Source organism: Mirounga angustirostris, unplaced genomic scaffold, assembly GCF_029215605.1.
Source record: "Mirounga angustirostris isolate CCGP_5_RB_7025 unplaced genomic scaffold, mMirAng1.0.hap1 SCAF_2, whole genome shotgun sequence".
NCBI classification, from domain to species: Eukaryota; Metazoa; Chordata; class Mammalia; order Carnivora; family Phocidae; genus Mirounga; species Mirounga angustirostris.
The window spans coordinates 1,074,875-1,101,110 of NW_026991710.1; the positions used below are offsets into that span (position 1 = coordinate 1,074,875).

Sequence of the window (26,236 nt, forward strand, 5' to 3'; positions counted from 1 at the left end):
AGACGCTCCCCTTCTATGTCCCCGCGTTCCGTGGCCTGAAGCCCTGATCGGAGGCCGGATGGCACCTGGGACTGCGAGGCCCGCAACTAGAGGTCCGCGCTCGGCCCCTCTGCGCGCCCGCCTGGCCCAGCGCTGCGACTGGGGGCCTCGCGCGTCCGGCCCCGGCTCCCACGCCCTCCGAGACCGCCCGGCGCCCCCGCCCGGCCCCGCCCCCTCTAATCCCCTCCGCGGGCGGGGGCCAGGCGAGCCGCGGCCCCGCCTCCGGGCCGCCCCAGGGGAGGGGCGTGTCCCGCGCCCGGCGAGTGGGGGCGGGCGTGGCCGGGGCGGGGCGGGCCGGGGGCGGGGCGGCCGCGGGCCAGCCCCCACTGGCTGCCGCGCGCCGGGCCGCCAGGGCTCAGTGCGCGCTGGCGGCGGCGGCGGTGGTGCGGGCAGCTGGCGCCGCGGAGTCCTGCTCCGCCGGGCGCACGGACGCACCGGCGAGCCGACGCTGGAGGCACGGGGCGCAGGCGCTGGGCCGGCGGGTAACGAGCCGGAGCAAGAGCCGCGCGCGGCGAGTGGGCGCCAGCGGCCGCCAGGTCGGTGCGCGGGCGCGGAGGGGTCGAGGCGGGCGCGCGGCGAGGCCAGAGCGCGCGGCGGGCTCACGTCCCGAGCGGTCTCTGCGGCGGGGCCCGGCCGGGGCGCAGGCTTCCCGCTCTGGAAAGTTTGCCGCCGCCGCCGCCCTGGGAGGGCTCTGCAGAAGTCAGGGAGGGAAGGGGGAGGAAGGGAGGGACCGCGGCGGGGAGGAGGCGGCCGGCGCCAGGCGGCCCGGGAGCCCAGGGCGGCGGCGGCGGGCGGGGCGGCCGGGGATCGGCGGAGCCGGGGCGCAGGAGCCCAGCCACCGGGGCTTCCGCCCTTGCGCGCCCCGGCTCCTCCGGGATAACGAACTGCCCGCCTCCTCCCGCAGTCTCCCGAGTGGCGCCCTCTTCCCGCCGGTGCCAGAGCGGGGCCATGGGGGGCAGCATGCCCGCGCGCGTCGCCTGAGGACGTCGTCGCCCTCGCCCCCACTATGGGCGCCCCGGCTCGCGCCCTCGCGTTCTGCGTGGCGCTGGCGGTCGTGACCGGCGCCGCCTCGGGGCCCCCAGGCATGGAGCAGAGCGTCGTGCGGAGAGCGGCAGGTAAGGAAGCACCCGACGCGCTGGGCGTCGGGGCCCAGGAACCGGCTCCTGGGTGGGTGGGGGGCGCCGGATCTGAGTGGGCCCGAGGGCGCGCCCTGGGCTGGCCCTGCGGAACCAGTGCCGGGGTTTCTGCCGCCTCCCTCCCCGGGAATCTCGGCCAGGAGTTTGTGGGGCTCCTGGAGCTTCAGGGCTACCACCCAAGTGCGAGGCCGCGGCGGGGAGCTGGACGCGCCCGCGGTGTCCGCGGCCACTGCCCCCGCGGTTCCCTAGTGGGGCTCAGCCTGCCCCCGGGCAGCATCGGGAGAGCGCTGGGGGCTGCGTTTCCCATTCCCATTGTTGTTCTGCGGGTCCTCACTGACGGAAAGTTATTGTTGGTGCCGCAGTCCCAACCCGCCTCCGTCCCGGTTCAGGGCTGCGGCCCAAAGCGAAAGACCGCACTTTGGGGGGAGGGTGTGAGAGCGCGTCAGCCTGCCACCCGGGCCCTGCCCCCCAGTGGCCTGCGTGACGACGCAACACCCGTCTAGTGCCTCCGCTCCCCAGCCCTGCGGGTGAAGGTGTCTGCTCCCCCAGGGTGCGCGCCCGACGCCAGGCTGGGCGCCGGGAGGTGAGAGGGCGGGTGTCCGAGGGACGTGGAGCCGCGGACCCCAGCTGGCAGTCAAGGTCGGGTGGGCGTCGGGGGTCCGCTAGGGGCCCGCGGGCCGAGCTCCGGGGAGGGGCGGGAGCGCGTCGGTGCGCCAGGCCCCGCCCCGCACACGCGCCGCGGCCCTCGAGGTGTAGCGTGCGCGGCCCCCTGCCGAGCCCGCCGTGCGCTCCGGGCGGTGCCGCCCCACACACGCGCCGCCAAGCTCCCGGCTGCGCCCCGGCGGGGGGTGGAAACAGCCGGCCCCGAGGAGAGAGCCGGCCCGGGGGGGTGGGGGGGACAGGCGGCCCCGAGGAGAGAGCCGGCCCGGGGGGGGGGGGGGACAGGCGGCCCCGAGGAGAGAACCGGCCCGGGGGACAGACGGCCCCGAGGAGAGAGCCAGCTCCGGGGGACAGACGGCCCCGAGGAGAGAGCCGGCCCGGGGGGGGGGGACAGGCGGCCCCGAGGAGAGAGCCGGCCCGGGGGACAGGCGGCCCCGGGGGACAGACGGCCCGGAGGAGAGAGCCGGCCCGGGGGACAGCCGGCCCCGAGGAGAGAGCCGGCTCCGGGGGACAGACGGCCCCGAGGAGAGAGCCGGCCCGGGGGACAGACGGCCCGGAGGAGAGAGCCGGCCCGGGGGACAGGTGGCCCGGAGGAGAGAGCCGGCCCGGGGGGGGGGACAGGCGGCCCCGAGGAGAGAGCCGGCCCGGGGGACAGCCGGCCCCGAGGAGAGAGCCGGCTCCGGGGGACAGACGGCCCCGAGGAGAGAGCCGGCCCGGGGGACAGGTGGCCCGGAGGAGAGAGCCGGCCCGGGGGGGGGGACAGGCGGCCCCGAGGAGAGAGCCGGCCCGGGGGACAGGCGGCCCCGGGGGACAGACGGCCCCGAGGAGAGAGCCGGCCCGGGGAGAGAGCCGGCCCCGGGGGACAGCCGGGCGAGGGCGAGGGGGCCGCGCGCACCCCCGCTCCGTCCCGGCGGCCGCGCGGAGGGAGGCCTTCGCCCGGTGAGCTCACGCCCCACCCGGGCGGGACCCGAACAGCCGCTCCTTTGTACCCGGCGCGGCCACAGACCGCGCATTGATGGCGGCCGCGGCGGCCTCGCAGGGAGGTGTGAGCTGAGCGGCGGCGGGCGCGCCGTGCCAGGGAGGCGGCGGCCGCGGGCAGGACGGAGGCAGATGGCGGCCCGCCCCTCCTCGCGCCCCCGCGCCCCTTTCTGCGGCGGCGGCTGCAGCCTCCCGGAACAATGTCATTTTTTTATGAATGAAGTGGGCCCGGCGCTTGAATGTGTGTGTCATTCAGCGGCGTGACAGAGGCCGTCGCGAGGTCAGCGCGCGCTTTTAGCGCCTGCTCAGGCGGCCCCAGCTTCCAGGGGCGCCGAATAGGCCGTCGCGGGGGGAGCCCCGAATTAGCATTCGCATTCAGATAAAGATATTACTCACTACGGCCGAGGAATGTCAACTAGCCCCGGGGAGGGCGCGGCGGGCGGGGCTCCAGGCCCCCTGGGGACCCCCTGCGGCGTGCGGGGGCGGGCATGGCGGGGGGCTCCGTCCTCCCTCTGGGAACTGGCCGCACCCATGAGGCCGGTCCCGGGGCGCAGGCCTGGGGCACAGCAGCAGGAGGGACCCCAGGGAGCGGGGCCTTTTTGCCCCACCAGGGCAGAGCTGCCCCGCCGCCCCGAAGTGGAGGGGCTGAGACAGGTAGTGAGTTGCTAGGTCAGTGAGCTTTTAATCCGGTTCGCTAAGGACATGGACCAGGCCGTAAAAATTCAAGGACCTCATGAAATTTAGAGTTTCCAGCTGACACTGTCCCGGGAAACAAATTAAAAAGCCAGACTTGCCTGGGGTCGGGGTGGGGAAGGTGCGGGCCACTGGACTGACCTGGGCAGCCTTCATCTGCCCATGGGACCAGTGTTCTCTGTGAGGGGCCTGGTGGGGGGCACTCCCCTGCCGCCTGAACCCACCCAGCCAAGAGGGGTCCTGTGGGAGTACAGGGCATTTCCCAGAAAAGCACTGGTTGCAGCCTCCCCCACCTCCTGCTCATCAGGGCTGGACTTTGAGCCCCACAGGCCTCTGGGTGGTTCATTAACCTGGCTGAGCCAGAGGCTGGACTTCTGACCTCCGCCCCTGCACTGAACTGAGAAGCACCCCTGCCCCCAGGGCCTCAGGTCCTCCTTGGGGCTGCTCTGGGTCCTGGCTGTGCCCCGTTTCATAACTGGAACTAAAAGGGAACAGGAGCCCCAGCAGGCACGGGCTGGAGGGGCAGCCTGGCAGGTCTGAGTCACTTACAAGTGAGTAAGCAATGAGGGGGGTCTCTTCTGGATGAGAAGGGAGCCTCCTTACTCTACATCCTGCTGGGGGCTCTGGGAGCCCTCCTGGAGCCCCAGTCACCTTACCTTTTTGTGAGGACAGGTAATGGCAGGGTTCTGGGAAGGTCAGGCTGGGTCATCCCATAAGCCCACATTCACTTGCCTGATCTCCAAACCGCCCCCCCCCCCCTTTTTTCTAACTTTGGTATGAAACTTTTCAGATAGTTTCCAGGTGGGGAGGCGATAGATCAGATCTTCTCCCTCGGCTTCGGGTCCCTTTGAGAAAACCCATGTCTCTTGGGCTATTTAGAAGCTCTGGAGGGCAGTGAAAGCTTCATCACACATCCGGAACCAGACCCTTTGTTCTTCATCCCACCCCAAACCCCAGATCCCTTGCGGGCAGCCAGTCCAATGGTTCCTTTGAATCAGGTCTGAATTTGATGCTTGTTCTTTGGGGTCACCCCCAAGGCCCTTCTGAGGAAGGGTTGTCCACTCCTGTGCACTCCCCGTGCACTGGGGGGCCCTCGACTGTAGTGACCTGAATCTAGGAGCGTATCCTGCCCGTCGGGGGTCAGGGCCTGGGCGGCAGCCCTCCCAAGCAAGCTCTGGCTGTGGCCTGGTAACATCAAAGGTGATGGCTTGGGTCTCTCACCCCTGCTCTCCCGGGACCCAGCACTTTCACAGCTGGGGTGGCCTCCCGGGCCTTCCGGTGGGATTTCTGCCCTGTGTCCCAGTGGGGGAAATTGAGGCACGAGGCCAGTGAGCAGCAGAGTCAGGGGGACCCTGTGACTGGGAGACAGCGGGCCTTTCCAGGACACAGTACCCCTTGGGTGGTCCCATGGGCTGCCCTCGGCCTACGGCCCCCAAATGAGCTCCATCCCCTGTTGGGGTGGGGATGCAGGTGGGGGCAGGCATTCCACCTATGCCCACTCCCCTCAGGCACGTGGGCACCTGCCGTGGCACACAGGACTTGGCCTCCAGCATGCGTGGGCCCCAGCGCTTGCGTGGGCGTGGGTAGGGCCCCCTTTTGTTGATCAGGAAAGACTCCCTCCTAGGGCTGCTGGGGGTGGGGGCTGAACGGCATGTGCCCCTGCTGCTCCCCGGGTAGGGCCAGACAGTGGCTGGGTTAGTGCCCACCCATGCCCATCACTTTGGGCCCTGCCCATCCTCCTCTGTCCCCCTGCCTGACCCCATCCCCTCGGCCACTGCTGGGTCACCCCCAGGGTCCTCCGTGGCTCAGGGTGGGCCTGGTGGGTCAGCTCTACTGGAGGCAGAGACTCTGCTGCCCTGGCCCGGGGGTCCCTGGCTTCGGCACCTGGGCAGGTCAAGGGCTGGGCCTCAGCTGAGTGCAGCGTCTGTCCAGCAGCAGATGGCTGGCCTGGGGGCTGCTCTGTGCTCCTCAGTCCCGTGCTGGACGAGGTTGAAGTGAATACTGTGTGGATGGTTGACCTGCCGAGGCTGCCCAGACCAAACCAGAACCAACCACTGTTGCCCTTGGGCCAGGGCCTGGGGCTGAGGCTGCCATGACCAGCCTGTCCTCAGCCTTCTGGGGGGCCTCAGTCAGTGCCCAGCACTGGGTGGTCCCCACAGGATACAGTAGCCAGGACTGGGGGCTGGAGGTCAGAGCAGGAGGCCCCTGACTGTGGGGCCCCCAGGGATGCAGACTGGGAGGATACTCCAGAGACCCTCCTGGTGGGCATGGGGCTGGTGGGCCCGCCGGAAGTGGGTGGGCAGAATTGGGACTGTCCAGGGAGCCAGGGCCTGGTGTGGCTAGAGTGGGCAGCTGGGCCCTCGAATCTAGGCCACGCGTCGGCAGAATGACAAGTGATGGTGTAACTGACCCAGCCGGGTCTGGGGAAGGAGGCCTGGGCAGCGGGACCACCCACCTCTGTCCCGGGCCCCAAGCCCAGGCTGCCCTCCTGCGCTGGCCATTGTCTGGCCCTGGCAGGGAGGCTTGGGGGTGATAGCCAGCCCCGCCAGGGGTATGTCCCTGGATCTCAGCGAGCTAGGCAGCCGCTGGGCAGAGAGGAGGGCCCTGGGGGCTTACGGGTGGACATCCGCCCTTGGCGAGCGTCTTCTACCCCAACTTAGCATTTGCACGTAAGGTGGGCCAGGTCACCTTAGCCTAGCTCAAGGGTTCCCGCTCTGACCTGCTCACAACCTCCCACCCCTCCCAGCTTGTGTTCTTATCCGTGAAATGGTGGGGGGAGGGTCCCAGGTCCCCTTAACCCACTGGCCCGTGAGACCGCTGCCCGCAGTATCCCGTCTGTACTTAGGAATGTTCTGCTGTGTGTTTAGTGTAGTGCTGAGGCGTAGCTCACACACACGACACTCCCTTCTAAGTTGGGGTACAGGCATTCCATGTCCCCGAGACCCGGGCTGGCCCCCGAGGTCACCGGCCCACAGCAAGTGCTGCCCAGCCGTGGTGGCTTCCTCCTCGAGCTGGGGAGCGTCTGTTCTCTGGTCCGGAAGTGCTTTTGCTGCCAGGATGAGAAATGGGGGGCAGTAAGTGGGACCCCTGCCCCCCACCACGTCCTTCCTGCCTCGAGCCTCTGTTTTAGGCTAGAAGCCAGAGGTCTGTGGAGGACCTCTGCCTGCCGGCTGGTTTTGTACAGCCTGTAAGCTCAGCATGGATTTTGCATTTCTAAGTGGTTGGGAAAAACCAGAGGAAGAATGATACTCCGTGACACCCTGCAACTTGAATTCTCAATGTCCATGAGTATGGTCTGGCGAGTGCGCAGCCGACCCCGCTTCCTCGCGTGTCATCCACCTCGGTGCCGCGACGGTGTGGTTGTCCTCAGGGCTCACACCAGTTGGCAGGCCTGGGACACTTTGCAGGACAGCAGGCTCTGGATGCGGTGGCCCTTGCCTAGCCCTCTGGGCCCCAGATGCCCCCGCCACAGCCTTTGCTGCATGTCTGGGCAGTGGGCCAGCCGTGGGGCCTCCCGGGGGTGCCGGGCGCCCAGGATTCCTGTTTCGGGGGCACCTGCCTCAGGGTCATCGTCTCCTCCACAGAGGCCCTGGGACCTGAGCCTGGCCAGCAGGAACAGCTGGTCTTTGGCAGCGGGGACACCGTGGAGCTGAGCTGCCATGCGCCTGCCGGTGGTCCCACGGGGCCCAGTGTCTGGGTCAAGGACGGTGTGGGGCTAGTGCCCTCCGACCGCATCCTGGTGGGGCCTCAGCGGCTGCAGGTGCTCAACGCCTCCCATGAGGACGCGGGGGCCTATAGCTGCCGGCAGCGGCTCACTCAGCGCGTGCTGTGTTACTTCAGCGTGCGCGTGACCGGTGAGTGCCCCGGGGCCCCACCGAGCTCAACGTGTGGCCTGCCACCGTGTGGCCTGCGGCTGCGCTCCACCCCACATTGAGGGTCTTGGTGGTCGTTGGGTGGGGGCACCCCGTAGGAGGTGCTGCGTGAAGGGGCTCCAGCCCTGCCCGTGGGCGGCCCCCACAGACCCGGGAGGAGGTGGAGGTACTGGGGTGTAGGCCCTGGGCATTTGCCTGTCGGGGGGCCGACCCCTGCACACTCCCTGTTGCCTGAATTTCAGATGCTCCGTCCTCCGGAGATGATGAAGACGGGGAGGATGAGGCTGAGGATACAGGTGAGCCCGGGTTCCAGGCACGCCAGGCTGGCCAGGGTTGGGGACCTGCCTTCCCAGGGGTGGGCTTGCTTCCTAGCTGCCAAGCCCTACACTCTGCAGGTACAGGGCCTCCTGCTCCTCAGGCAGGTAGGAGACCGAGACCTGGGGGCTGCCCCCCTGGGGTCACACCGAGCGTGGGGTCCCCTCACTGTGGCGGCCCTGAGCTCTGGGTGGCAAGCTGGGGGGGTGGGGGCGCTGCGTGGCAGGTGAGACAGGGAGGCCGCGGCGGGGGCAGTAAGGTGGCCCAGCCGGGCTGCTGTGGGTCATCGGACTGAGGAGTCGGGGCATGGGAGGTGGGAGTGGAGGGTGGCTGTGGGCTCCAGGGACACCAGCTTTGGGCACGTGTTCATTGTAAAGGGGAGGCTGTGGCATTTGTGGGGAGCAGGCCGCAGGTGTGGGGAGCAGGTGGGGTCACAGCACGCAGGTGTGTAAGCCTGGCGCAGTGGCGGGTAGACTTTGCCAATCACGGAGGGGCTGGCTAGGGGAGGTGGAGGGCCCCGAGGGGTCCAGTGGCAAAGAGGTGAGGGGGAGCCCTCTAGGGAGGTGGAGCTGGGTGGGGATGTGGGAGAGGAGTGGTCCCCGGAGAGGAGCCAGGTGCCGGGGTGCGTAGGTCGGCTCTACCTTGGGTGTGCATGCTGACAGAGGCGTGGAAGGGCCCTTCCTGAGGAGCCACTAGGTCTCCTCTATTTTCCCTTTTTCCTTTGGCTGCCAGGAGTTCAAAGCCAAGCTCCAGGCCCAGTTGCTCCTGGAGCCCCGGCCACCCTGGCCATGTCAGGCGGTGCTGGCCCCTCCACCCCCCCCCCAGCACAACCCGGTGGGCTCAGGGGCTCCAAGGGTCACTGGCAGGCTGTCCTCCACAGACACCGTCCAGCAGGGCTGAGCCACCATGGTCTCAGCCTGCAGTCCCCCCGGGGTCTCTGCCCCTGGAGGGCTCCCTGCCTGGGCCTCAGCGCCCTCCTCCGCCACATGGCTGTGTTGAAGGCAGCAGGGCAGGGGTGGGGGTGAGAGGGGCGTCTCTCCCCTGTCCTAGGGGATGCCTGTCCAGCCTCCCAGGGCAGGAATGCAGCCCCCACCCCAGTAACAAGGAAGGATGGAAACCAATTAGGGTGGAGGATGGGGACAACCCTGAAAACCAGGAGGGGGCAGTGCCCCCCAGATGCCATGTCCCCTCCCCCTGCCCGGCAGGCCCTAGAGTGCTCTAGAGGGTGACTCTGGGTCTCAAGGGTTCTAGCAGGCACCTGGCCACCTTTGAGACTCTGGGCTCTGCAGGGGGCTGGGCCTTATGTCCCGCTCCGCGGCTTCTAGGTCCTGGCCTTGCTTGTCCACCCAGCTGGGCTCTGTGACCTGGGCTGGCCTGGTTCCGCTGCTGGCTGGGTCTCCACTTCAGTGGGCCGGCCCCAAGTGTGCCTCCCTGGGTTGGTGGGTGTTGCCCGGGAGATACCCTTATGTCTCGAAGGCTCCCAGGTCAGGGTGTATTGTTCTGGACCCTCGGGCCCCCTTGGCTGCTGCGGGTGCTTGCGGGAGGCAGACAGGGAGGGGAGGGGCGTGCTTAGCTTTGAGAATGCTGGGAGGCGACACTGGGGCTGTCGGCGGCCTTGTCCAGCCAAGGCAGAGGTCCTCAAAAGTCCCAACACTCCGGGGGCGCTTGGGTGGCTCAGTCGTTAAGCGTCTGCCTTTGGCTCGGGTCATGATCCCGGGGTCCTGGGATCGAGCCCCGCATCGGGCTCCCTGCTCGGCGGGAAGCCTGCTTCTCCCTCTCCTACTTCCCCTGCTTATGTTTCCTCTCTCGCTGTGTCTCTGTCAAATAAATAAAATCTTAAATAAAAAAAAAAAAAGTCCAACACTCCGTACACGGAGGCTGGAGGCGTGAGCAGCCTGGCGGCTTCTGAAGCGGGCTCAGGTGGACCTCTGTCCCCACCCTGGTTACGGCTGGCACGCCCCCCTCTGCCAGCAGGGGCCCCTTACTGGACGCGGCCTGAGCGCATGGACAAGAAGCTGCTGGCGGTGCCGGCCGCCAACACCGTGCGCTTCCGGTGCCCGGCCGCCGGCAACCCCACGCCGTCCATCTCCTGGCTGAAGAACGGCAAGGAGTTCCGAGGCGAGCACCGCATCGGGGGCATCAAGGTGGGCCTGGTGGCGGGCGGTGCTGGCCGGCGGGGTCCTGGGCCGCTGTCCCCTCACGCGCGCCTGCCCACAGCTGAGGCACCAGCAGTGGAGCCTGGTCATGGAGAGCGTGGTGCCCTCGGACCGCGGGAACTACACGTGCGTCGTGCAGAACAAGTTCGGCAGCATCCGGCAGACCTACACCCTGGACGTGCTGGGTGAGGCCCCCGGGGCTGGCGGGTGTGGGCTGGCGGCGCGGGCCGGGTGGCCCCTAACCCCGTCTGCCCCGCAGAGCGCTCTCCGCACCGGCCCATCCTGCAGGCGGGGCTGCCTGCCAACCAGACGGCCGTGCTGGGCAGCGACGTGGAGTTCCACTGCAAGGTATACAGCGACGCGCAGCCCCACATCCAGTGGCTCAAGCACGTGGAGGTGAACGGCAGCAAAGTGGGGCCTGACGGCACCCCCTACGTCACTGTCCTCAAGGTGGGTGCCACCCCTGGCCGGGCGCCGGCGGCCGGCTGCTGCTCGGGAGCTGCCGGGCCTGGCCCTGCTGGCCCCCCCGTGGCCGGGGACCGGGAAGGCATCCCAGCAGGGAGGCTCGCTGGGTCAAAGGGTTGGCGGGGGAGAAGGGGTGGGGGGCTCGGCTCCGCACTGGCGGGCTGGGGGGTCGGCCTGGGAGTCTGGGCCCAGTCCCGGCATGTGAGGCAGGCAGCACGTGGTCCTGCGGTGAGTCCTCGGTTTCCCGTCTGCTCTGAGGGCCGGCCTCAGCCCTGGAGGCAGGCCTGCAGACAGCGCCCTGGGCCGGGGTCAAGCTCAAGGCCCCAGGGCAGGCAGGTGGCAGCTGAGCCCTCCCGGCGCGGCAGGCTGTGGGCCCGAGGTGCAGGCAGCCACGCCTCCGGCCGCCCTGATTCGACACCGTCTGCATGCGCAGAGCATGGCTCGCGGTCCGCCTGCCTCCCTCGGCCCTCGCTTTGTTCCCACGGCCTCAGGGGCGGGGGCCACCCTAGTTGGGATGGTTGTGACGCTCAGCCCAAAGAGAAACATCTGTTGCTCACGGGGGTAGGGAGCGGGCGCTTGGGCTGAGGGCGGGAGTGCAGACCCGACCGGAGAGGCCACCGTGGCCCTGTCGGGTGAGATCTCCACACTCACGGGAACACACTTACCGAGAGCCGGGCCCTGCTGGGACCCCAGGGCTAGGCAGCGGAGGGCCTCTCAGGGGTGCCTGCCAGGGCCACACTCTGCGCTGAAGCGGGTGGGCGTGCAGAAGGCGCATCCTGTGAAACCATGGCCCACCACGGGCAGGTGCTTCCGTGGCCGCCTCCAGGCAGACTCCCTGCCCGGCATGGCCCGGCCTGGCCCCCGCCCTCCGTTCCTTGAGGCCCACCCCCGTGGCGGGGTCTGCCCGGCCCTGCGCCCGCACGGCCGCTCTGTGCCCAGCCGGGCTGCTGAGGGCGCGCCTAAGCCGGGTCTCTTGTCCCCGCAGTCCTGGATCAGTGAGAGTGTGGAGGCCGACGCACGCCTCCGCCTGGCCAATGTGTCCGAGCGTGATGGGGGCGAGTACCTCTGTCGAGCCTCCAATTTCATAGGCGTGGCTGAGAAGGCCTTTTGGCTGCGTGTTCACGGGCCCCAAGCAGGTAACGACTCTGTCCCACGCTGCCTGGCACGCCGAGCTCCAGCTCCGACACCCTGGCCACGCGCCCACCTGCACGCCCCCGTCCTGCTCGCTCCCCGCCCCGTGGCTCGCGCTGTGCTCCCGGCGGAGCCGCGTCCGCGATGCTGCCGCCTCTGGCCTCCACTGTGACCGCCCGCTTCGGGCCGCGGCCTGTGCCGACCCCGCCTGCGCTCCCGCCGCACCCCCGGAGGCCTCCGACCCGCAGAGGCTGCACCGCCCCGCGCGCTTCCGCTTCGCCCGCCCCGCCCGCGCGCGCCTCTCGCGCTCCGCGCTCCCGCCCGCTCCCGCCCCGGCCCCGCGGCCGGCTGCCCTGCTGCCGGGCTGCCCCCCGGCTCACCCGCCCCCGCGCCCCCGCGCGCACACTAACCCCGCACGCGCGCCCGTGCAGCACGCCGCTGGCCGCATGCCTGGCGCTCACCTGGGACAGAGGACTCGCCGGTGGAGGGACTGGCTTCGGGCTCTGTGTGGACGCGCGAGGCCGAGGACCCGTGGCGCCGGGCCGGGGCCGTGGTGGTGGCGGCGGCGGCGGCGTTTTCCTTGCAGCCTGGCTGGACCGTGAGCGCGTGGACTCTGGCTGCGGTGCCCTTGGCAGGTGCTGGTGCTCGCCTATCGCGCTCTGTTCTCTCTTTGTAGACGGCGGGCGCTAACACCACCGACAAGGAGCTAGAGGTGCTGTCCTTGCACAATGTCACCTTTGAGGACGCGGGGGAGTACACGTGTCTGGCGGGCAATTCTATCGGGTTTTCCCATCACTCTGCGTGGCTGGTGGTGCTGCCAGGTACTGGCTCCTGCGGCCTGCTCTGTCCCCGTCCTGCCGGGGTCGCTGGCGTGGGACACTCCACGGCTGCCAGGGACAGGCGGGGGACCCTGCGGCCCGGGGCCACCTCGGTCCCCGGTGCTCCCGCGCCAGGCCGATGGCTGGTAGGGGAACGCGGTCGACACGCCGTGTCTTGGCTCACAGGCCCCCCTGGAGCCCCCCACTCCCGGCCAGGTCCCCGACAGCCTAGGTGGCAGCTCTGGCGTCTCCCCAGGTGCCGGGTGTCAGTGCTGCTGGCTCTGTGGGGCTCCTCCTCTGCTGGGTGTCCCCCTGCTGACCCGGCGTTGCCGACCGCAGGCCCCTCAGTGCGCCCCCACCAGGGCTCCGAGCCCCTTCCCCGCGCCCACCGCGCCTCTGGCCCCGGCCCTGGGCGGCCCACGGGGGCTCGTGCGGCTGGGCCAGGCCTGCAACGCCCGTGTCTTTGCAGCCGAGGAGGAGCTGGCGGAGGCTGGCGAGGCTGGCAGCGTGTACGCGGGCGTCCTCAGCTACGGGGTGGGCTTCCTTCTCTTCATCCTGGTGGTGGGGGCCGTGGCGCTGTGCCGCCTGCGCACGCCCCCGAAGAAGGGCCTGGGCTCGCCCACCGTGCACAAGGTCTCCCGCTTCCCACTCAAGCGACAGGTAACAGAAAGTAGATACCGGGTTCCGAGCCGCCTGGCCTCCCGGAGCCCCCATGGCCCCGCCTGCTGGGCTCCTGAGCGCAGGGACACCCCGCGGCATCTGAGGCGCAGGGCCTGCCCAGGGGTGCGGGTCTGTGTGGCCCCTGAGCCGACCCCGCCCTCGTCCTTGCGGTGCCCCGGGTCACTTGATCTTCACGTGGCGCTTTGTGGAGGGCAGCCAGACCTCCCAGGCCCCGGCCAGCCCTGCCCACAGGCAGAGCCGCATCCTCGCTGTCCCTAGCTACCCCCGACCCCCTCCCTCCCGCCGTGGTTTGGCCCCACGACACCAACCTGTCCCTGCTGACCCAAGCAGGTGTCCTTGGAGTCCAACTCGTCCATGAACTCCAACACGCCGCTGGTGCGCATCGCCCGGCTGTCTTCTGGGGAGGGCCCTGCGCTGGCCAACGTCTCCGAGCTGGAGCTGCCTGCTGACCCCAAGTGGGAGCTGTCCAGGGCCCGGTCAGTGGTGGCAGTGTGAGCCTGTGCGCTGGGGCTGGGCTCTGACTCGGTGGGGATCGGGGACACGTGGGGTGTAGCCCCGTGGCGGGGGAGGAGGCACCACTCCGAAACCTGATAGGACTCCGATCAGAGGCAGGTAGGAATCAGCTCCGTGCACAGCGTGGCTACGGCCAGAGGAGGCTGAGCCAGGGACAGAGGCTCCCGGGGGTGGGGGCACCCCTTGCAAAGTGCTCTGTCTGGAGGGCCCCCGCACAGAGGAAGAGGCTGCAGGGTCAGCGTCCTTCATCTTCACGAGCAAGGTTGTGGAGCAAGTATGGAGGGCTTCCCGGATGCGGTGGCACTGGGCCTCCGAGACTGCCTGGGACAGAGTCCGAAGCAGGCGGGAGTGCTCATTGCCTCTTCGTCTCTGCCACCAGGCTGACCCTGGGCAAGCCTCTTGGGGAGGGCTGCTTCGGCCAGGTCGTCATGGCGGAGGCCATCGGCATCGACAAGGACCGGGCTGCGAAGCCTGTCACTGTGGCCGTGAAGATGCTCAAAGGTGAGGGAGGGGAGGGCTGTGGCAGCGGGGACCTGGGCAGGGCTGGGGCAGCGGTGCCTGATGCAGCCTCCCTCCTGTGCAGACGACGCCACGGACAAGGACCTCTCGGACCTGGTGTCTGAGATGGAGATGATGAAGATGATCGGCAGGCACAAGAACATCATCAACTTGCTGGGGGCGTGCACCCAGGGCGGTAGGTGCTGCGGGCAGGCGAGCAGCTGGGGCTCCCGGGGCCCCGAGGGCGGGGCCCTCCGCTGAGGCTCCTGTGCTCCTAGGGCCCCTGTATGTGCTGGTGGAGTACGCGGCCAAGGGCAACCTGAGGGAGTACCTGCGGGCCCGGCGGCCCCCGGGCATGGACTACTCCTTTGACACCTGCAAGCTGCCCGAGGAGCAGCTCACCTGCAAGGACCTGGTGTCCTGCGCCTACCAGGTGGCGCGGGGCATGGAGTACCTGGCCTCGCAGAAGGTGAGCGGGGGTGGGAGGAGGGGCGGCAGGTCCCTCAGCCAGCCGGGGCCACTTGGGAGCCTCACTGCCCACCCCTCCCCCTCAGTGCATCCACAGGGACCTGGCCGCCCGCAACGTGCTGGTGACCGAGGACAACGTGATGAAGATCGCGGACTTCGGCCTGGCCCGTGACGTGCACAACCTTGACTACTACAAAAAGACCACCAACGTGAGCCCAGCTGGAGGGGGGTGGTTGATTGGTGGGGGGGAAGGAGAGGGAAGGCCCCCCCACCAGCAAGACGGCACTGGCCCCAACGTGCCCCCTTCCCCCTCCCAGGGCCGGCTGCCCGTGAAGTGGATGGCGCCTGAGGCCTTGTTTGACCGAGTCTACACCCACCAGAGTGACGTGTATGTGGTCTCCCAGATCCTGGGGAGGGCCAGGGGGTCGGGAGCTGCGGGGGACACGAGACAGAGACGGGCCCCTCCCAGGCCCTGGCCCATCTCCCCTGCTCTCCGGTGGGGGGCGCAGGGCAGGCTGACTGTCCTGTGCGCCCCACCAGCTGGTCCTTTGGGGTCCTGCTCTGGGAGATCTTCACCCTGGGGGGCTCACCGTACCCCGGCATCCCCGTGGAGGAGCTCTTCAAGCTGCTGAAGGAAGGTCACCGCATGGACAAGCCGGCCAACTGCACACACGACCTGTGAGTGTCCGCGCCCTGCGGCCACCCTTCCTGACACTGGTCCACGGGGCGGCTCACCTCCCCCCACCCCCCCGTGGCCTGGGAGCTCCCTCAGCAGGGTGTCCGAGGGGGACGGGTGGGAACCCATTGCGGGCTGGGCTCGGGTGGGCGCCGGGCCGGGAGCCTCACCCGAGCGCACTGCCCACAGGTACATGATCATGCGGGAATGTTGGCACGCGGTCCCCTCCCAGAGGCCCACCTTCAAGCAGCTGGTGGAGGACCTGGATCGCATCCTCACTGTGACGTCCACGGATGTGAGTGCTGGCCCCCCCCGCCCCCATGCTGCGTGGGGGGGACACAGCACTGACCGCCGCCCACCCACAGGAGTACCTGGACCTGTCCGTGCCTTTCGAGCAGTACTCACCAGGCGGCCAGGACACCCCCAGCTCCAGCTCCTCGGGGGACGACTCTGTGTTTGCCCATGACCTGCTGCCTCCAGCCCCACCCGGCAGTGGGGGCCCGCGGACGTGAAGGGCCATCGGCCTGCAGGCCGAGCCCCCACCAATGTGCGAGTGGATGCCAGCTCCCCCCCGCCCCCCTGTGCTGCTGGTGGAGTGCTGTCAACCACTGGGGCCCCCTGGCCCGGGTCTGAGTCCTGGGACAGATGGACAGACAGCTGTGTGTGTGTGGGTGTGAGGGAGTCTTGGGGCCCCGGGCGCAGGGATCCCCGGGGTGCCCGCCCTGCTGTACAATGACCTCCTGGCCACCAGCACTGGCAGCACCAGGGGGACGAATGTAGAATGTAAAGGGGTTCCTCCCGGGGCCCCTCAGGACAGGGAGCGGGGCCCCTGCCCCAGGCTCCCCTCCCCCCACCGGCTGCCTCCAGGGAGCCCCAGGGCTGGCCTGGCTCTGGCATGCAGTGTAGGGCCTTGGGCTGAGCCTGCGGGGTCGCCCCCACGCGCAGGCCGCCCACCCACGCGACACCTCGTGCCTGGGGGTGAGTGTGAGCACGCACGCAGCCCCCCACCTCCAGCCTCCCCCACGTCCCACCCTGCTCCTTGGAGACGGAATTACGGGTACCTGAAGCCTTTAACTTCTCTCCGAGAGGTTCATTCCAGAAATGAGTGTACATTTATATAAATAGAAGCCGTGTGTAGGATACACACACGTATATATATATAAATACCTATATGGAAGAAGGGCTGGTGTCGCAGGCCTGGGACCCCGGGAGCCCAGGGAGCCTCCCCGAGGGATTTGCTGTGGAGACGAGCACAAACACCAGCAGATGATGGAGGGGCTTTTCTGGCAGTTTTGTTTTAAAAATTGTACCTGGACCTGTATATTTGTAAAGCTATTTATCAACCCCCAGAACCCCCGTCGCTGTGTTGCCGCCCCTCCCCCCGCACGCTCATAGCGTTGACACAGCCGCATGGCAGAGAGGTTTCGGTTTTAACTTATTAACAGCTGAGAAGGGTCCTGCTCCATTTAGAGGCGCCGCGGGGCACGCACACCGCGCCGGGCTTGGCCAGCGGCACCCGGAAGCTCAGCCCGTTTCCGTGCGCCCTTAAGGGCCGTTCATAGTTTGAGGTGATTCTAGTGAGGATATTTTATTTCCTTTGGCCTTCTTTTGCAGGGGAATTAGATTTCTATAGGGTTTTTCTTTAGGAGATTTATTTTTTGGGACTTCAAAGCAAGCTGGTATTTTCCTCCAAGTTCTAATTGCCATGTGTTCCGGGTGGGGAGGCAGCTTCCAGTGGGGGCCAACCCTGCACGCAGGCTCAGATGTTATTAGATGTTACAAGTTTATATATATCTATATATATAATTTATTGAGTTTTTACAAGATGTATTTGCTGTAGATTAACACTTCTTACGCAATGCTTCTAGACTTTTATAGCCCGAACTGCCACCTTTCAAAGCTTGGGAGAGAAAGCCGTGAATTCAGTTTTGTTACTTTTTGTACTGTTAATGGCCCGAATTTGGGGGGCTGTTTTTTGCTCATCAGCTGGCCAGCCGGGCAGTGGTTCAGGGTGGTCTTTGTTCTCAGGGCCCCCCCCTCCCCGCCTTATGGGGGCCGAAGGTGTCGGCCCAAACTAGCAGACATGCTTTCCAGAAAATAAAGAGACGACTGGTTCCCATCCCTGCTCTGTGACTCCTTGTTTCCTGCCCTTCTGGAACCCCAGTTCAGTGTCCCTACTGCCCGCCTGGGACAGGTCCTGTCGGCCGCCCTCCCTGCCCTGAGGAGGGAGGGGTCTCCAGCTGCTACGGGCACAGACTGGGACTGGCAGCCTGCGGTCATAAGCTCAGGTCCCGGCTTGGATAGGACAATCCTGGGCAAAGCCAGGGGGAGGGTGGTCCGCTATGCCCAGCTGCATGGGGGTCCAACGTGGGCAGGGCACAACCTCAGGGCCATGGGTGGTCTTCATTGCCTCCGTCTGAGGTCCCCAAGGGCAGGGAATGCCAGCAAGGGGGTGTTCAGGGGATGGGCAATGAGAGTATCCTGGGGTGTGGCTGCGCAAGGAGGAAGGAAGGCCCTGCCAAGCTGCCTGGCTGCCCCTGGCTCGTGGGCTCTAGGTGGACTCGGGGAGTCCTGTGCAGGCATCTGCAGCGGCTTCTGAGGTCTCCCCCTCCACACCCCACCTGCTGGCACCTGCAGTTAGCTGGGGGGGAGAGGAGGTGGTTTCTAGTGGGGCTCCCCGCCCACCCCCGCCACAGAGCCACATGCCAGCAAAACTCACCTGGCCCCTGATTCAGACACACTGGTGGGGGGGGGGGGCTGGGAGGGGGGAGAGTGCTGTCTGCTCTGGGAGCCACACTCCAGCTCCCGGATGCTTCCCTTCCCCATCCCAGGCCTGGCATCACCCCCGCCCCGCCCCAGGGGCTTCACCCGCAGCCCCTGCTCTCCACCACTCCTGGGACTTTGGGCAGACACTGCATGCTGACCCTCAGCTAGCTGGGGCACCGAGGACCCAGTGACAGGACCTGGCCCCCTCTGCTCCAGAGTTCTCGGTCTGGGGCAGTGGGGACGCGGACCAGGGCACCCACCCACGCCACACTGGGGGGGTAAGTCTGGGAAGGCTTCCTAAAGGAGGCGGTAACGCCCAGGCTGTGCTGAGGCTGGAGAGGATTCGGGGACCGACGGCCAAGCACAGACTTGCCCAGGCCCTCTCTGAACCCCAGGGCTGTGCAGGGCCGGCTGTCCCTCCTTCCTCTGTCGCTGCTGACACCTAGTCTGGTCTGACTGTAGAGGGCCAGCCACTGCGCTGGGTCCAGTTCAACTCTGGCTTCTCAGAAACCCGCTCCCGCTAGAGCTGTGTTCAACTCACTTTCCAAGTCTGGGGCCCCCCTGGAAGGGAGGATCTGAACCCGGTGCCGCCCCATACCGTGACCTCACTGGGGGAAGCACTCCTGGCGCCCGGTCCAGCCTGCCAGAGACCCAGTGTTGTGTCCCCAGCGCTCCGGAGAGATGCCGGCCAATGAGGGCGTGAACCACAAGTGTGGGAGTGCGGCCTGGGGCCAGCAGCACCCCAGGCGGGCGGGGAGGTGGAGGGGGCAGCCCAGAGGGGACCCGCGGAGGGGGCCTGGCGGGGAGCCCTGGGGGGCGGGGGGGAGCTGGGGGGAGCCCAGGGGGCGGATGGAACCCGGCAGGGGGGGAGCCCGGCAGTGGGGGGGCCCGGCAGTGGGGGGCCCGGGGGGGGAGGGGAAGCCGGCGGGGGAGGCAGGAAACGGGGAGGCGGGCGGAGTGCGGGCCGGGAGCGCCCTCTAGTGTCCGCCCGCCAGCATCCCCGCCAAGTCCGCGGCCCCGCGGGGCTCCAGGGGCGCGCTCGGGAACGGGGGTCAGGCCTCCAGGGGAGGGGCCGGTCTTCCGGACGCCGGGCCGAGACCCCGGGCGGGACGCGGGCGGGCAGAGGAACAGGCCAGGCCGGCGGGCTGGGCCACTGGACAGGCAGGCGAGGGCAGCCGGGGAGCCTCCCCGCCCCGCACCTGCTGGCCCCACCTACTCCGGGGCCCCGCCCCAGTCAGCCTGCACCTGTCCGGCGGCCCCTGCGGCCCCGCCCTTCACCGGCCGGGCGGTCTCCGCGCAGCCTGCGGGGTGTTCTCCGAGCCCCGGGCCGGGTGGGGTTCGCCCCAGCCCCCGGGCCGGCCTCAGTGGCGGCTCAGGGAGAGACGCGTCCACACGCCACCTGCTCCCCCGCTCGTGGACCTCCAGGCCGGCCCGTCACCTGTCCCCATCGCCGCCTGGCTCGGCTCACCCGGGCTGAGCGCCTCCACACCCTTCCCGGCCCCCGCAATCTTATTCCTGACCTGTGGGCTGCCGCCCGCCTGCGCCCCCAGGCTGGACACGGACCGTGCACCCCGCGTCCTCTCCCCGGGCGGGTGGGCGCACAAACGGCCGCAGCCCCCACACTGAACACCCTTGCAGGCCAGCCTGCTGAACGGCGCCAGCCGCCCCCCCCCCCCCGCCCCACAGCGGCGCGGTTTTCAATCAGGTCCTCATCTGGCTGTCTCTCCCTAGCCCAGAAGAGCCCCTGGTCCTCTCCCGTCTTCCCGGAGCTTTCTGGGGGCACAGCTATGTCCTGTTGGACGGCCCTGCTTTCTGGATACGCCGGTGCTCCCGTGGGGTCGTCGGACTTTGCTGGGGGGGCATCTGGGGCAGGAAGGCTGTGGGGGGGGGCAGGGCAAGGGGCACATGGCCAGCAGCCCTCTCCCCCAGTTGCCCCAGCTCACTGCCCCCAGGGAATGGTGCCTGGGGGCTGGGAAGCAGCACAGGTAGCTTCCAGGCCCACCAGCTGGAATTCTCCCTCAAGACCCTGCGGGGATGGAACGTCCTCCTGAGAAGACTGGAGAACGCCTCTCTCTCTCCTGGTGTGAGTCTGTGCCAGCCGGGCAGACAAGACTGAGGACCGCCAGGGGCGGGACCTTCGTTTACAACCAATTCTCGGTGTTTCATACTCATGCTGTCCTCGTTCTGCTCAGGAGCACCCCTTCCCCAGGACTGTAGAGCCATCTGCCCTCCCAGATCAGCGTCCCCAGAGCCCTGGTGTCTTTATGTGGCCTTCTGAACTGTGGAGCCGAGAAACAGGCTCCCGCTCAGGCCTCATGTCGCCCGCAGGCTTACACGGCCCCTGACCCCACGGTCCCCGGCCACTGACTCCCGCGATGGCGTGTAGGTGCCTGCCAGGGCACCGCAGAGAACCTGGACAGGAGCCGCTGGCTCAGGGCCCAGCCCAGGGGGAAGGCAAGGGCTGAGACCCAGCAGCCCCCCACCCACACCTGCACCCACAAAAATAACCTCTCCCACATGGTTCTGGAGCCGCGTCTGAGCTCTCAAGACCTACGGGGCAAAGGGAACGTGGCCAAGGCTGGCCTCAAGGAGAGGTGGGATGCTAGTGAGGGTGGCCCTCAGGCAGGGTGTCAGGACTCAGTAAAGGTGGAGGGATCCCACACAGCGCCCCATGCAGACTGGTGCCAGTGAAGGGGTGAGGCCACCTGAGATAGGGTGGAGGTCCCCGGCTCAGGGTGGGGTGGTCTGTCTGCCGGAGGGAACTGGGAGGATGGTGGCGGGGGGGGCATCGTTGTGCCTGTCCTGCCGCCTTGTGGCCCTCCCTCCCAGCAGGGGCTCAGCTCTCTACTCTGGGCTAGAGCGCAGGCAGCCCTGAGCTGGCTCTCCGGGCCCTGTCCACGCTTTGGGGAGCAGTCTGCAGGGTAGGGAGGGCCCCTGCATCATCCGGGACCCCCTCAGTGGAGTGCACAGCCCTTGGGCAGTACCGTCCCCACTCCCAGGAGTCTTCAGAGTCTTTCCCAACAGAATTGGGCCCTCCTAGGTGACCCTTCAGCCAGGATCCCAGTCCTGCCCACCCAGGTCCCAAGGCGTCCACTGAGAACTGGGGTCGGGGGGAGAGCCAGGTCAGGCAGCGGCCTCCTTCACCGGTCTGGACAAAGCAACCACCGCACAGTGGACAGGTCATCACGACAGTGCTTTATTAACCCTTCTCCGTACATCACACCGAGTGTCTGGCCACCGCACGGGGGTCAGGCTGGGGGCACAGTCTGACGGGACATGAAGCCAGCGTGCACCTGAGGCCACCTGGGCTTGAGCTCCGCTAGGTGGGACGTCCATCGGGAACCTGGCCTCATGGTGGCACAGCCACGCCCAAGGGCCACGTGCCACCCCCCTCCGCCGTGAAGGTGGAAGCGGACCCTGAAGCCCAAAGCAGACACTCCAACAATTCTGTCCGCTTCCACCTTAACTTCTGATGCGCCACATGGTTCAAAAATCTTACTTCGAGTGTTATGGGAACATTAATTTGGCATTTTAATAAAAACACTATTTCTAAAAAAAGACATTTATACACAGCTGGTGGGGGGGGGGTTCTCAGGTGGAGCTGGCCCAGGGCACCACTGTGAGAACCGCTGCCTGGAGGTTATTCTGCAAAATTGCAAAGCGCCCTTCATTTTTAAAAAGTCTGGATTTTGAGATTCCAAAAGGGCTCCAGAAGCCACACACAGTTTTCCCAAATCCCAACTAAAAGAGTGGTGTTTAAAAGGTGGAGCGAAGGATGAAGCACGCGCTAAGAACTCCTGTCTCCTTTCCAAGCAGGTGTCGACATCACAGGCTGCTTCTCCTCCAGAAGCGCAGGAGGGCTGCGGGAACAGCCGTCCGACACCGGCGGTCACGGCCCAGGCGCCTCCGCAAAGCTCGCGGCACAGAACTGACTTCCAGGTCTACCGCCGGCACGCCCGGACACGACCCTCAGCTGCGGCGACCAGCTCAGGACAGGAACATCCCCCGCGCCACCGAGGCGGGGCCTGCAGCAGGGCCACTGCCCACGTGGCCAGCCCCGAAGGTCCTCGCCAAGCCCGGCAGCATCCGGGGGCGAGCGACTCTCCCGGGGGACGCGGACAAGCGGGGGCGCAGCGGGGGCGCCCGGCCGTGCCAGTGACCGCATCGTGGGGATGCCCAGGGCACCCGGCCAGGGCGGCGACGGGGAAGACAGGATCTGGGCCCAGCTGCTGGGGCGCCGAAGCGCCGCTCGCTACAAAGACAAGCGCCATCCACGGGGCCCACAGGCGGCCCAAAGCTCACAGACACGCACACTTCCTACGGCTCAACACCCGCCACTAACGGAAGTGTAAGGTAATTTATAAATATTTTAATTAAGCATGTAAAATATATTTCTCAAATAATCGAAATAAAAACCCTTTAGAACCCAACTGTTACTTTACAAAGGCTTACATTTGAGAATACATAATCTTATTCCTATTTTGTCAAGTTTCCTCTTTAACGGCTGAGTAAAAATTTTCAAGTAATTTAGAAGCCGTCCTTTCTGGGCCCTCCTCCTCCTCTCCCGGCTCACGCGGCTCACCTGGCCACCCTGTTCCTAGCTCTTCCAAGCCTGTGCCTGCATTCCGCCGAGAGAACGTTCTTGCCCGTAACGGCCCCAGCCTTTGAAGAACAAGTCCGACAGAGCTGAGACCCCAGCACCCCGCCCCCCGAGCACCCCCGACCTGAGCTGCCAGGTGCTGAGGCGGCCAGACGCCAAGCCCACGGAGGCCGCCGCGCTCCAGCCCCGGGTGCGCCAGGTGAGCCCGACCCTCCAGAGCCTGAGTGTTGGACCGGCCCCCGCCAGGGCGCCGCCTCTCTGAAAGCCCCTCAGGACTCCCCGCCACAGGACCCGTGCGGCCACTGGCCTGCTGGTCCGGAGGAGCTGGGAGCAACGCTGTAGCAGGGGGTGTGCGCTCCGAGCGCCCCGCGCCGTCCCTGGACACACAGCGCAATCCGTTCCCATCACCCATGGGGGTGACGGGGCGCCGACAACCCAAAGCGGGAAACTTTCTAAAAGCCACAACAGCATGATCAATTAGTTGAGCGGAAAGGCTTAACTTCCAAGGGCTTCGTTAGTATCTCTCCCGGCGTAACTCTCGTCGGCTACTACGGGTCAGACCTGCAGCGTTGTGTGACAAGGCTGCACTCGTCAACTGCTTCGAGGGTTAGGGGAACACCAAAGGTTAAACCAAGCGAGGGCGGACACACGGCAGGAGACTTGCACAAGGCACCACGTGCCTGTCGGGACAACTGGTTTTCCAGAGGCCATGGGACCCCCGTCGTTCCAGAGACGACTTTGGAACTGTGCGTGAAAAGGTGCCATTTGGCTGCCTGACGGTCAGGAATCCAAGTCCGCAGACTAGTGGGCACGTCTTCTCCAGAGCCAAGGAGGGCTGTGTTTCTCTAATTCCCATCTGCGTGCCTCAGGCTCCACGGGCACGGGGAGTCCACACGGCCGGTCCTTTCTTCCCCAGGGACAGGCACCAGCAGGGTGCGGCCCACGCAGGGAAGGAGGCACCTTACTGCCCCGGCCTGGCCCGGGCCCACCTCTGGAGCCAGGAGGCCCGTGTGCAGCCACGACTCCCCGGCTGTTGGCGGGCCGCACACGTGGCCACCACGGCTGGGGCCACGGCAGCACCGTGCCACTGTGTGAGTCCAGACATGATGCCCTGGAAGGGTTCAGGGATTCCAGACTGAATGAATCTTCGTGGAATGATGAAATTAAAAATTACTTGATTATGGAAGTTTCTGATTTATTCCAGACAAAATACTAGATTGTCACTAAGAATTACCTCAAAGCCGCCTCGAGCACAGCAGGGCCCGGCAGCCGGTGCTGGGGGGCGGAGGCCGACGCGGGAGGGGCCCCGAGGCGCCCGTGAGCGGGGCAGGCCCTAATTCTTCACTTCGGCGGCCTCCTTCCCAGCCTTCTCCTTGGCCTTCTCCTTTTCCTCCACCTTCTCCTCCTTTTCCAACATGGCCACAATCTCGGCCACCTGGCTGGTGGAGATGTGGATGTCTTCTTTGTCCACCAGCTCGATCACCTACGCACACAAGAAAGGGACGAGGGGCTCGGGGGTGGCCCTGCCCCCACGCAGCGCTTTCCCCGCAGAGCACGCAGGGGAGACGGGACGCGGCTCGTCCCAGCAGGAGGGCCCCTGGGGTCCTGCAGCAGCCCTGGTTCCCCAGTACCAGGCCCCCACCCACCTCCAGGAGGCCAACAGGCTCCAAAGCCCCAGGCCAGGTTAAAGCTAGGAGGCAGGGGTGCCTGGGTGGCTGTCAGTGAAGCATCTGCCTTCAACTTTGGGGTCTTGGGATCGAGCCCCATCTCGGGCTCCCTGCTCGGCGGGGAGTCTGCTTCTCCCTCTCTGTCTGACCCTCCCTGTTTGTGCGTGTGCGCTCGCGCCCTCTCTCTGTCAAATGAGTAATAAAATCTTAAAAAAAAAAAAGCTATGAGGGAGAGGGACTGAGAGAGCAGGAGACATGTGGTGTGTGAGGATGTGGGGGTGGGGGGAGGGGAACGGGGGGCGGGTCCCCAGTCGGGTCCCTGGTCGCGGCCGGGGGGCCTGCCCTGGACAGAGGCTCCTCAGGAACATCTCGCCCCCGTGGCTCCACCAGGGCAGAGGATCCAGGCGTGCAGGGCGAGGGCATCTGAGCTGCCATCTACACCACGGAAGGGGCCCCAGGGGAGGGGTGGCTGACGTGGGCTCGGGCCTCCCAGCCTCTGCTGCTGGCAAAGGTAATGCCTTGTCTTCAAGCGGACCACAGTCACTCAGCAGTTATGCTTCGTAAACACGTGAAAAATCACCAACCAGCTGGACACTGGAAACTGTTCAAACACCCGTGAAGGTGCTCTCCCCTCAGACACCTCCTTATGAAGGTGGAATCCCATTCCCAGTCTCCTGGGCTGCCCAACTCTCGGCACCAGGGACCCAAGTGCTCCCCTGGATGCCCCCTCCGGGTTCGGGTGGCCCGGAGGACGGCCGCACACAACTCCTCCCCGCCCCGAGGTCTGCCCCAGGCACCCTGCCGCTGCCGCATCCCCCTGACCACGCCATGGCCCCACCAGAGGCCACAGGAGGCCAAGTGTCCAGTCAAAATGCAGACGGGCTGCTCTAGGTGGACACCCTAAGCCAAGGGTTTAGTGTGAGGGCAGGGACGGGGCCACACGTGGAAAACGTCCACCCCCAGAGACAGCCGTCGGCTGGGCCAGGCAGTCCCGACCCAGTCCCACAGCTCACCTTGACGAGGTCGTCGATGTTGATCTTGCCATCCTTATTTTCATCCAGCGCGGAGGCCAAGCTGATGAGCTTGTTTTCTGGAATGTGCTTGATTTGCTTCATGGCACTGATGAGCTCGGTGATGCTGATGACGGTCTCCCTGGGGTTTGGGGCAGGACACAGCCCGTCTGCGGCACTGCCACACCCACGCCCTCACCAGGCCTCCTACGGGTCAACCCTGACCCAGGCAACCACGCCCTCCAGCGCTCCCCGGCCCCTGCCTTTGGGAATGCCCACCCAACCCGGACACAAAACCAGAGATCTCCACTTGGTGCCACGTCTCCCCGGGCGCTGCCCCCCAGCACGCCTCTCCACTGCGGGGCAGCACAGAGTGCGCCACGGTCCCCGGGCAGGGGTCCTCAGGCCCGTGTGTGCCGTGGCCTGGGTGGCAAGGGCCGAGTACTGCCTTCTGACCAGTGAGGGCGGGTGGGCTGACACAGCTCAGGAAGGACACTAACCTCGTCTGGGGGAGAAGGCCCCCCAACCCGAGGACAGCAGGAAGCCTGCAGCCAGCCCACCTGCCCCCTTGGAGATGTGGGCGCTCAGAGCACAGTGCCCAGCCCAGGGAAGCACCATTCACCAGCCGGACAGCTCTCCACTCACACAGTGACCTCCAGAGTGGGGGTCGTCACTGAGCGCCTGTGTGCAGGGGGTTCAGGAAGAGAGAGGCGGCAGGGGAGGGCCCAGGGGTTCCCAGGGGAGCTGCAATCCTATGTACGAACGTACGAAGGACCAGCTTGATGGCAGTCTGGAGACAGGTGTGGCCTACAGTGGCTGGGGGGTGAGGGTTGGGTGGGTGGGTGGGGGGGACCAGCCAAGCCACAGGTACGGTCCTGACAGTGGCCAAAGTGTGCGTGTGCGTGCGTGTGCGTGCAGGAGAGAGGACCCTGAGAGCTACTTCAGTAAAACGGTTAGTGACAAGTGGAGACTGAGGTGTGGCTGGGCTTCTGGCTGGAACCACTGGGTCAAAGGTCAGGGGTTGGGCACCACAGCTGAGAAATGCACTTCAAGGTCAGCACATCTCCGAGTCTCCCTGTGCCTGGCGTCGGCGC

The 26,236-nt window shown here is 66.8% G+C and overlaps 2 protein-coding genes across 13 annotated transcripts in view; one reads left to right on the top strand and one right to left on the bottom strand.

The window, feature by feature from the left end:
• The first annotated feature begins 386 nt into the window (after positions 1-386).
• On the top strand, positions 387-17,218 carry FGFR3 (fibroblast growth factor receptor 3). 9 transcript variants are annotated; one of them, XM_064584134.1, is made up of 18 exons: positions 387-575; positions 944-1,154; positions 7,091-7,360; positions 7,621-7,674; positions 9,665-9,837; positions 9,911-10,034; positions 10,109-10,299; positions 11,300-11,450; positions 12,733-12,923; positions 13,272-13,420; positions 13,837-13,958; positions 14,041-14,151; positions 14,234-14,424; positions 14,510-14,632; positions 14,741-14,811; positions 14,964-15,101; positions 15,289-15,394; positions 15,465-17,218. In XM_064584134.1, the coding sequence occupies exons 2-18, from the start codon at positions 1,046-1,048 to the stop codon at positions 15,609-15,611; spliced, it is 2,421 nt and encodes an 806-aa protein (XP_064440204.1). In that variant the 5' UTR covers positions 387-575; positions 944-1,045; the 3' UTR covers positions 15,612-17,218. The 9 variants fall into 9 exon arrangements, with proteins under 9 accessions (XP_064440204.1, XP_064440200.1, XP_064440201.1 ...); XM_064584130.1 differs by having other exon boundaries at positions 442-575; positions 13,275-13,420; XM_064584131.1 differs by lacking the exon at positions 11,300-11,450 and adding an exon at positions 12,122-12,266 and having other exon boundaries at positions 442-575.
• A 3,827-nt stretch (positions 17,219-21,045) lies between these two features.
• Positions 21,046-26,236, bottom strand: part of LETM1 (leucine zipper and EF-hand containing transmembrane protein 1) — a 36,679-nt gene continuing 31,488 nt past the window's right edge. For all 4 annotated transcript variants that reach the window (XM_064584137.1, XM_064584136.1, XM_045881629.3 and 1 more), the window contains 2 exons: positions 25,146-25,284; positions 21,046-23,948 (listed from right to left, as the gene is read on the bottom strand). In XM_064584137.1, coding sequence (XP_064440207.1) covers positions 23,799-23,948; positions 25,146-25,284 — 289 coding nt within the window. In that variant the 3' untranslated portion in view covers positions 21,046-23,798. The remainder of the gene's footprint in view (positions 23,949-25,145; positions 25,285-26,236) is intronic.